Source organism: Triticum urartu, chromosome 3A, assembly GCF_056163025.1.
Source record: "Triticum urartu cultivar PI428250 chromosome 3A, HENAU_Tu73, whole genome shotgun sequence".
NCBI lineage: Eukaryota > Viridiplantae > Streptophyta > Magnoliopsida > Poales > Poaceae > Triticum > Triticum urartu.
The window spans coordinates 516643938-516654718 of record NC_141875.1 but is presented as its reverse complement, the minus strand read 5'-3'; the positions used below and the strand labels follow the sequence as shown (position 1 = coordinate 516654718).

Here is a 10781-nt window from a genome sequence, read left to right as displayed (position 1 = left end):
CACGCCAGCCATGTATGGTGGCGTGAGGACCGCTCCATGAGTAATCCAACCACGATCCATTGCTTGTACAATATGAAAAGTAAATAGAACGCACCTGATATTTGCTACGATGTTTTTTAGTAAACATATCTCACCTGAAATCGCCCTTGTTTGACGCTGCAGCTGTCGCGCGTGACTTCACCCTTCAACTGTGGCGCGTGGCCTCGTTGTACCCTCGCAACCACGTTCACCTCGCCATACCCTCACAGCCATGTTCACCTCGCCGTGCCAGCCTCTCGACTAGCTTCTGGGGGCGTGGTATGATGGAGGGTCCTAAACCGGCGATCCCAATTCCTTTGTTAGGAGGGAACCGGACGATCCCAATTCCCTTTGTTAGGAGGGAACCGGACGATCCCAATTCCAAGTTCCCGCTATTATGAAAAGAGATTCCGCTAAATGAGTTAGCTGAAAAACAATTACTCATTATTTTTCTGTTTACATTTACAAAAAAAAAATACCCACCAACATTAACCGTGACACTGAGACTCGTCCCAGAAAATGGACAAGCATAGTGATGGCCCAATACGTTGCCAAAAATCAGTCCGGAACGTCACGAAAGTTGGTTAGGGCCCTGCTCCGGGAGGAAAACACCTCGTGACGGTGGACTGTCACAGAAATGATTTTATGCGTCATTTCCTGTTTTGTCACCGGGGTTTTTGTCACTAAATAGACCAAATTTTGTAGTGGAAGAAGATGAAGTGGACATCGAGGGGGGGGTCTTCGTTTTTTGCCGACGAGCTCGCCACCCAGGCCAATGCAAACAAGAAGCGCCAAAGCATTCAAACGAAGGCGTACACAAAGGATGAGGACAAACTCCTTTGTGAATGTTGGAGGGACATTGGACAAGACCCCAAGATCGGCGCCGAGCAAAAGGCATCAACCTTTTGGCTAAGAGTTCATCGCCAATTTCATGAGCGCAAGAAGTTCGCTCCGTACAAGGTGGAGAGCAAGCGTGGGTGGGTGTCCCTTTCAAAGCGCTGGAGGGTCATACAACAAGAGTGCAATAAGTTTTGTGCCACCCTTGAGAGCATCGAAGGCCGTCCCATGAGTGGCCTCGGCATCAAAGACATGGTAAACATTCCTCCATCTTCGTTTTGTTGTTTCATGCTTGCCTGACCGTTATCCATATGAATATGCATTCTTGTCTTCATTTGTAGGCATTCCAAGCTTTGGAAGTATTCAAGGCCCAACATGGGAACAAGCCGTTGACTCTCACCCATTGTTGGATGGTCATAAAGGGCGACGAGAAATTCAAGGAGCAATATGCGGCCCTCCAGAAGAATGGAGGCCTGGAAGCCGTCGAGGAGCATGGTGAGGGAGAGAAGCCGCGACCGCGGGGAAAGACCAACTCCAAATAAGAGGACAAGCGTGAAGGAAGATGACCCAAAAGGATACAAGGGAGGAGAAGCGTCGGCAAGACAAAGAAGAGCAAATGAAGACCTGCATGGAGATATAAAAGCAAGAAGCTCGAGATGGAGGCGAAGATGCAAGCAAAGAAGCTCGAGATGGAGGCGAAGATGCAAGCAAAGAAGCTCGAGATGGAGGCGAAGATGCAAGCAAAGAAGCTCGAGATGGAGGCGAAGATGCAAGCGAAGATGCTCGATCGAGGCGACCAAAGCCAAGACCAAAGCAAAAGAAGTGGCGCTCTCTTCCATATTGAAGGGGATGGAGATCATGAAGGTGGACTTGAGCACCGTATTCCCGAGGAAGAGGCCTTGGTTCGAGAAGATGCAGGCAGATATGCTCAAACTTGATTATTGATCTATCGTGGAGAGCGCCATCTTTTTGTATGTTGACAAGCGTGTCGGCATGACCACGGTCGAGATGGCGTGATTGAGCTCCCACCCATTTTTTGTGTGCTGGCATGTGTGCCGACCGCTGGCAAGCGCGTCAACATGAACTGTGTGGTGTTTTTTTGGAGGCTTGCATGTATGTCGGACGTTGCATGGCCGCCGACATGAACTCTGGACGATGTTATGGCTGTTGGCATGATCTTTGGCCATGGGTTCTTTTTAAACTGTTTTCTGCACGGGCGAAAATTGGGTCAACCGATTGAGTGCACTGGTCCGATACAGACGAACGATGAACGGGCAGCCAGTTCAAACAAACAAAAAGCAAACAAAATAGGTGTTAATTTAGATTTGGATCGGCGCGTTGCTCTTAGATCGAAGGAAAAGGTTTGATGAGCTAGCCTGCCGTGCCTGATCACGGACTGGACTGGACTAGCATGGGCACACGATTTATAAATAGCAAGCAGCTGGCGCAGCAGGGAAATGGCCACGGCACGGCCTGTTCCAGTTTGACCGCACCACGCCCTGGCGCGCTGCGACGCTGCCCGGAGCTGGACGGACCGGTTTCCAGTCGTTTACAGCTCCCTGTCTTCCGCCGGGAGGAGATGAAACAGGCAGGCCTGCGGCTGTGACTGTGGCCGTGGCCGTGAGCCCGGGGGCGGGCGGGCAATCACTGCGTGCTTATCGGCCATTGATTGCAGCAGAGGCAGAGCAGAGCCAGTCAGCCACTCAGTCAGATCGGTCGACTGCATGCTTAGCATTGAAGCGGATCGACGACGGGCGCACGCATTGATACGTGCCGCGACACGACAGCGCCGAGATGGATGCATGGATAGGTAGGAACCGAACCACCTGTCCTAGTAGAGGAGAGGACCCAGGCCCATAAACGCACGCTTTCATTTCATCACCTACGGCCAGCCGTCCTCCTACGCCACCATCATCACCAAATGCACGCACGCACGCACGTAAGTAAGTAGCCACATGTGTCCATCCACAACCAAACAAACGGACATAGTATAGTAGATAAATTCGAGCTCACAAGGCGGGCGTCTGACTTTGTTCAGAACGAAGGTTGAACGGCCGTTTTTCTTCACCACCGTTGGAAAAAAGGCGAGGCGTGACGACACGACAGACGGGGTAAGCGTAACGCGAGGGCGAGGGGCGAGGCTACCGTTGGTGACGGCTGACGGGGTAGGGTGGCAGGGCACTGTAGGCTCCCTACCCGAGGCGCTGGCGCCTGGGCCTGGGCCTGGCGGTGGCCTCCTGGTGGGGGAACAGTGGTTCCTAAGGCCTGTTTGTTTCAACTTTTATCGACGGATTTCGCTGCCGCACAGCAGAATCTGAATCAAAGGGTGAACTCAGCAGAATCCGATTTCAAAAATCCGTTGTCAAAATCTGAACCAAAAGCGTAAGCATCCCAGGACGTGTTTTTCAAAATCTGATTCTGCTGCAGGTCAAAATCTGAAAAGCTGTATCAGATAGTTTGTCAAATGACCTACATCTTTTTCACATCAGATTTTTTATAGCTATTTTTCTAAAACAAATTTTTCACAGCTGCTTTTAAAAATCCACAGCTGAATCAGACAGGGCCTAAAACGGCAGCCGCTGCGGCCACGAGCAGTGGCCACTGAGCGGGCGGGCAGCGGAGCAAAGCACGAAGCACCGCACCGCGCCGTGCCACTAAAAGTCTAAGGCCTTCTTTGGTTTGTAGGAATTTTATAGGAATTTCATAGAATAGGATTTTTATAGAAATTTTTCTTTTAGAGCCATTTGGTTCATAGGAATAGATTTCTATTCCTACACAGGATTGGTTCCTATCCTCCACATTTCATAGGAAAATAAAAAAAAACCTAGACTCAATGAAAAAATTCCTTTGATGTCAACCAAATGACATCTCCTTTCCTATTCCTACTCATAGGATTTGACATACATGCCATCTCATTTTCTACAAAATTTCTATTCCTACGATAATCCTATACTATGAACCAAAAAAGGCCTAAAAAGAGCGGCCAAGGACGACGGAAAAGCCCCGCCCAATCCGTCCCCAGGCACGCCCACGCCCCACGCCTCACGCCCGCGTCATAAAATCGTGGGCGACTCGTGTCCCAGTCCCCAGCAGGCTCAGGCTCAGGCTCAGCCACAGCCCACAGCGACGCGGCAGCGGCAGCGGCAGCGGCAGCAGGAACAGCACCCCAACAGCGACCTTGCTTCCGCGCGCGGCAGCCGAGGGAGGGGGGAGGAGGAGATCGAGGGCGGCATGGGGACGGGGGGCTAGAACAAGGAGATGGCTGCAGAGCGACGCCCTCGGGGGCATTAATGGGGCCCTCCCCCTGCTCCGCATCCCGCTGCTCCCACATCCTCCCCGCGGCCGCGCGCGGTTGATTCGCCCGCCTGCTTTTAACCGCGCCCCCTCTTTTCCGGACGGGACGGCTGGGCTGCGGGCGGGCGCCATGGGCATCGATCTCAACGCGGCGGGCGAGCCTGGCAAGGCGGCGGCGGTGTCGGTGTGCCGGGACCTGTGGCACGCCTGCGCGGGGCCCGTCGTGGCGCTGCCGCGCCGGGGCAGCGCCGTCGTCTACCTGCCGCAGGCGCACCTCGCCGGGGCCGGCGGCGGGGGGGACGTCCCGGTGGCCCTGCCGCCGCACGTGGCGTGCCGCGTGGTGGACGTCGAGCTATGCGTGAGTCCTTCGGAGCACGCCGCGCCGCTGCTCGTGTCATCGCTCGTTTTTGGCCTCTTCCTGTGCTGGCTGTGGTGCTGATCTGGTGACTGTCTCTGCTGCAGGCGGATCCGGCGACGGACGAGGTCTATGCGCGACTGGCTATGGTGGCGGAGGGCGAGGTAAGAATAGATGCCGCTCCATCCAGTCACTTTGCTGGATTCATGTGTGTGCCCCCATGATTTTTTCCATGGGATTTTGGGGGTGTGAGGTGAAATGTGTGGCCGCTTCGGTTGGTGTTCAGGTTTCCGCATGCTGCAATGATGCAGTGTAATTAATAACGCCTACATTTTGTTTACTAAGTACATGTGTACATAAACTACTAGGTGTTTTTAGCAATTCCTTAGTACTCCATCATTTAGCTACGGAGTACTTCATTTACTGCATGCATCCTAATCCACGGAAGACCTTTCGTCGTGCAATGTTTCTTGATTTAGCATGCCTGGCCTATTAAGCTAACTAGGGATAGTTGCTGTAAAAGAAAAAGCTAACTAGGAATGCCAGTACTATAATCTATCAACTTAAGTCACCAATGCGAAATGACAAACTTCTGGATTTCTCTTCTATTAGAAAGGAGGGAAATGGAATGTTCTGTTTTTGAAGTTGAACTGTTGATTGTTCCTATGGACATGCCGAATGCATCATAACCGCACAATCTTGATTGGTTCAGGTCTTTGAGAAGAACATGGGAGGTGGTAGGTTTGAAGGCGAAGATGACATGGAGGATGGCGATGGAGAAAGGAAGTCCCGGATGCTGCACATGTTCTGCAAGACACTAACGGCCTCTGACACGAGCACACACGGGGGATTCTCTGTTCCCCGCCGTGCTGCCGAGGACTGTTTCCCTCCACTGGTGAGTGAGTTTGGAAATTCTGTCTGGGCCATTTGGCTCTTGAAATGACTCCTTGTTTTCATGGTTTGTATTGCGCCTCTAACCACTTCAATTATATTGTTTCTTTTTAGGACTACCAGCAGGTCAGGCCTTCCCAAGAGCTTGTTGCAAAGGATTTGCATGGAGCGAAGTGGAGGTTCCGCCATATCTATAGAGGTGAGATCAGTGCTGAATGTAGTGCTTGACCAGGAGCATGCAGTGCTCTTTTTTGCATTATGTATTATTTTTATGTTGCTGGTAAACGTTACACTTGATGCTTCAATTGGAAGATTATGTATGATATTTCCATCTAATCATTTATTCGGAGGCAAAGAAAGCCCACTGAAGAAAGCTCTCTGTAACTGCTTTTTAGTCGTCAAACACACATACCTAATATAATTTTGGAGAACTCTTTTAGTGAGCATTGTTAAATATATGGAAGATGTAGCCTCAACTCTAAATTTCCACTTTCAGCTCACAGGTAGTTCTTTTTTGTAAGCTGGGCGTTGTTATTGTTCTCTTTTTTCTGTTTAGCCCTTTGATGGACTGGCATAAGTTCCCTTGGTAACCTTTCCCAGCACCACATCTTATGCTTCATAAGCAGGTTTATTTACACAGCCCAAAATTTACTAATATGAGTTAGATTATGCATTTGCAACTTACATTATTATTTTTTGTTTATTGCACTATTAATTAACACAGCGCCTTACATTTTTTTTTTCAAAATAATGGTCAGACTGCTCTCCGCGGTCCTATCATTCATTCTGATTTTGAAGCAAATATATCAGTATCTTGTTGTTCTAGCAATGTACATGTGCGATGTTATGAAAATGCTCCTTTGCTTCCAGGTCAACCACGTAGGCATCTTTTAACGACTGGATGGAGTTCGTTTGTCAATAAAAAGAAACTTGTCTCTGGGGATGCAGTCTTATTTCTCCGGTAAGCAAATGAACAATGATGAACTTTAAATCTTTCTGTCCTTATTTCTCTTATTCATAAAGTGTTTTCCCTTTTATAGTGGTGATGATGGTGAACTACGACTTGGTGTAAGGAGAGCCATTCAGCTTAAAAATGAGGCCCTTCTGAAATCTTTCAATAGCAACAGCTCAAAGATACACACACTGTCTGCTGTGGCTAATTCCTTGAAACATAGAAGTGTTTTTCACATCTGTTACAATCCAAGGTTTGTTAATTAAGCATATAATTTTCATTCTTAAGTAGTATTATAAGGTTGCCCTAAAATTGGACATATAATTCTGGATGATACATTATTGGTGCTATTAATTAACACAGCGCCTTCCCATACATTAAGTAGTATAGTGGTGATGATGGTGAACAAGGAGGTTATTGGTGCTTGCTAAAAATAGCAGTATGATACAACCCTGTTTGTATTTGTAGGTTTCTAGTTTGAGCACATACTCCCTCCGTCCGGAAAAGCTTTTTCGGATGGAGGGAGTATATAAGTCATATTGTTCATCAAGAAAATACATTATAATATTTAACTACAAAAGGACAGTAAAACCTGTTCACTGAAACCATAGAAAAGCTATTCCTTTTAGGTTGGGCGAGCATAAAACATGTACATACTTTGAATCTGAATTTATTAAACTCTCTACAGGGCTGCTGCATCCGAATTTATTGTTCCGTACTGGAAGTTCCTGAAGAGCCTGAATCGTCCATTTTGTATTGGAATGAGGTTTAAGATTCAGTACGGGAGTGAAGATGTTAATGAGAGGTCTGTCCCTTTCAACTCAACTAAAATTTAGTTTTGTACAATATGTAACTGAGTTTTACTTCCTGTTTTGTAGGCGATCTGGAATAATTACAGGTATTAATGAAGTAGACCCCATTAGGTGGACTGGTTCAAAATGGAAAAGCCTGCAGGTAGGCATTTTAGTCGATTGCATTAAGCATTTAGGTCTTAGCAATTCAGAACGCCATTATCTTCGTCCTGCCTTGCAGTATTTTGGATAATTGTATTTTTTTCTGGGCCCTTTATATTGCCTGACCATGAACCTGACTTAAAATGCTCTAATGAGGCTTGAAGGACTTTAAAGTGCTCACAATGTGCTATAAGACACATCCTCACATTCAGGTTTACTCACCCTTAAATTTATGCACAGAGACTTGTCAATCCACCTTATGGCCTTACCAAAAAATAGTGTTTACACATAGCCTAAAATGCAATTTTTTAGATACTAGATAATTGCAATATTCTATTATGTTAGCCTGTAATTTACCTGCCCATATTAATGTGATTGTGTAAATAAATGTTTATAAAACTAGAGGATACCCCGCACGTTGCTGCAGGAATTGGTTGATAACATGAGAACCAAAATTTAAAATACATGACTTATTATATTTGATTATGTATAGTTGTAACAATATTTATTAAATGTAAGTAAAATAATTAGATGGAAAAAAAATTCCCATGCATGGTTGAATGTTATGGTGGGTCTTTTCCCATGCATGATTGCATGTTGAGGTGGGCATTATCCCATTCATTATTGTATGATGAGGTGGCATGCTTGCATGTTGAGATAAATAGTTAGTGGGGATGACTCTCTTAGGTATATAGGATATAGGATTCTGCCCGTGATTTACCTACCTAAAAAAAACTTATTTGGTACTCCTTCGTTCCAGAATAATTGTCATGGTTTTAGTTCAAATTAGTATTGTTTTGACCAAAGTAGGCTTATAGCCATAATAATGAAGTTTTTGGGGTCATTTTCCATTGCTTTCTCAAGTTCCAAGCTAATACTAGTATTGTTTAACTAAGCTTGGATTTTCATAGCTAATGACCGATCTTATTGTTTATAATAATCTATCAATGATGTGAAAAACTCTATACCATGATTTTTGGAGGTGAGCTCCGTATCATCGTATATTTTACGCATGAATTTCAACTCGATCCAATCGGCCTTATTTTGGAATGAATCTTCATTGATACCAAGAGCAATAGCGCGATCAATTAGATTATCATATATCAATTTATTAATGACAATTATTGGCTTACCAAAGGAAACATAATTTTATTCGGTAAGTCAATATAAGGTGGGACAATTAAGGCGGTTTTCAAGGAAAAAGGAATAGTTCTTTTTTTAAGCAAGTGGTAGAGATTAAGTCGCACATTTTATTATTTAGATTTTATCCTTTGGGTAGGGGTACTTTTTAAAACATAGCATGGTGATGAAAATGTCTTTTTAGAAAATGAATTGATAATTGGAAGTTATGTCCTAATTTGCTCTAGCTGTAGAATAACTGAAGCTGCATTAAGAGTTGTACTGTACTCCCTCCGTCCCATAATATAAGAGCGTTTTTTGACACTAGTGTACTGTCAAAAACACTCCTATATTGTGGGACGGAGGGAGTATCTTTTATACCAAGCATTAATTAATAGCTGACTGGTTCACTGATTATCTGTGAACTGAAATGATACCCTCTTGTTCAGGTAAGATGGGAGGATGGCACAGACTGTAATAGCCAAAATAGACTATCTCCATGGGATATCGAGATAGTTGGTGGCTCGGTCTCTATTGCTCAGTCTCTGTCAGCATCCAGTTCTAAACGAACTAAACTGTGCCCTCAGGGAAATGTGGACGTCCCAACTCTGTGTAAGTTCCCACTTCCCACGGCACAGTGCTGATGTTTTGTAGGTAACCACGTATGCTTGGTATTCTACGACTCTTAACCATATGTTAACTGACTTGGCCATAAAATGTTGTAGATGGAAATGGTCGTCCGGACTCCGTGGGAGCTGATAAGCTCCCCAGGGTCTTGCAAGGTCAAGAATTGATGGGTTCTGGAACTCATCGTGTTACATGTCCTCCTCAGCCAGGTGGCGCCACAGAATTCAGGCGTTCTGATGGTACGGGGTTCCTTGCTGATACACGAAGCTGCATGCTGAGTGGTCCAGCAAGCAGGCTTCCACCTCAAAGCCCCTATTTCGCCTACCAACCTGTAGGCTTCGGTGAATCCGTTGGGTTCCCGGAGGTCTTGCAAGGTCAAGAAGTTTGTCAGACGGTTCCTTTGTTCCAAGGAATGGTGTCTGATACATGTTCCGCCAAAGGGGGATATGGGCTGTACAACTACATGTGCACCTCGTCCGCCATGAACGGAGGGTTTTCATCTGCAGCTCAAGGATATCCTCTCTCCCTGTCTACTCCGCCGCCAGCAGAAGTGGCTTCGCCCTCATCCACAGTTGCTGCACCACAGCTCTGGCTGGCCAGCAAGAACAACGAAGAAGCTGCGATTGGCAGCCAGCCTAACCCACTTGGAACTCGAAAGGCTTCTGGTGATGGTGCTGCTAAGCTTGGGTCTGATGGAAGGAAGGTTGCCAGAACCAGTTGCATGCTTTTCGGGTTTTCCTTGACTGAGAAGATGTTGCCAACGGAAGAAGACTGTGCCAAGGAAGGGAACCATGAAGTCGACTGTCAGAATCCGCGGATGCTAGACTTGTTTGGATACAACCGCGCCACTCCCGGCGCTCTTCATGCCCTCTGCGCCGCTCCACTGGGAATATGATGCCACTCCAGTTCCAGTATGATCCAAGTACTTCGTAGTGCTCTTTCTAAGAAACTTTAATAATTAGTCTTTGCGCATTCAGGGACCTTCGGTGAATATGCATGTGAGCATGCAGCTGCCACTCCTTGCATTTTCCCTCGGTCGTTCGGTCCCAGCCGTATTCCTGATGCACACTACTTGTCGTTCTAGTCCATCCAATCCTCCAGCCTTATATGTATTTTAGACGACTTTATGTGTGTCGCTTCTGTATCTGTATCGAACCTTGATTTGCTATCTCCTTGGACATGGATGTACCACCGCTAGTACTTAATTTATGCTATGTGTCTAATGGACCCTATTTCGTGTTTTTGCCTTATCTTTGTCCAATACGGCAACGTTTACAGTAGTGTTAGACGGAGAGATTTTGAATATTTTAAAGCTCAGTCGATTGACCAAACCATCAATTTTGCCAAGTCTCTGTCATATGAGAATTTCCTAGCTCTCTATTAAAATTGAGATCCCTAAAAAAAACTTAGCTCCGAGAACAAACACTATGTGCGTCCAAATTTTCACAAACCAGATGTAGTTGTGGGAGGTTTGCGGAGCCTGGACGTTCGCCTGGCCAACCAAAAGCCATCACGCGTTGTGCTATTTGGCAAAGGACTGTGCTAACGACCAGTCGGTCGTTAGCGACAGATCCGCGCTCCCCGCTTCGTTCCCCTCCGCTTCTTTCCCCTCCCTTCTCCCATTTTCTTTTTTCTGGTGTGGTAAAAAAACATGTACAAATTGGGAGTCAAACCCATTACCTATGGTTCAACATAGGTGTTCGCAACCAACTGAACTAGCTTAAATTCTGGGCAA

General features: G+C 46.4%; 1 protein-coding gene across 1 annotated transcript; it reads left to right on the top strand.

Moving 5' to 3' along the window:
• The first annotated feature begins 3902 nt into the window (after positions 1-3902).
• On the top strand, positions 3903-10292 carry LOC125544826 (auxin response factor 3). Its single transcript, XM_048708591.2, has 10 exons — positions 3903-4507; positions 4612-4668; positions 5217-5399; positions 5510-5594; positions 6266-6356; positions 6436-6600; positions 7036-7152; positions 7226-7301; positions 8869-9031; positions 9145-10292. The coding sequence occupies exons 1-10, from the start codon at positions 4280-4282 to the stop codon at positions 9939-9941; spliced, it is 1962 nt and encodes a 653-aa protein (XP_048564548.2). The 5' UTR covers positions 3903-4279; the 3' UTR covers positions 9942-10292.
• Positions 10293-10781: the final 489 nt, after the last annotated feature.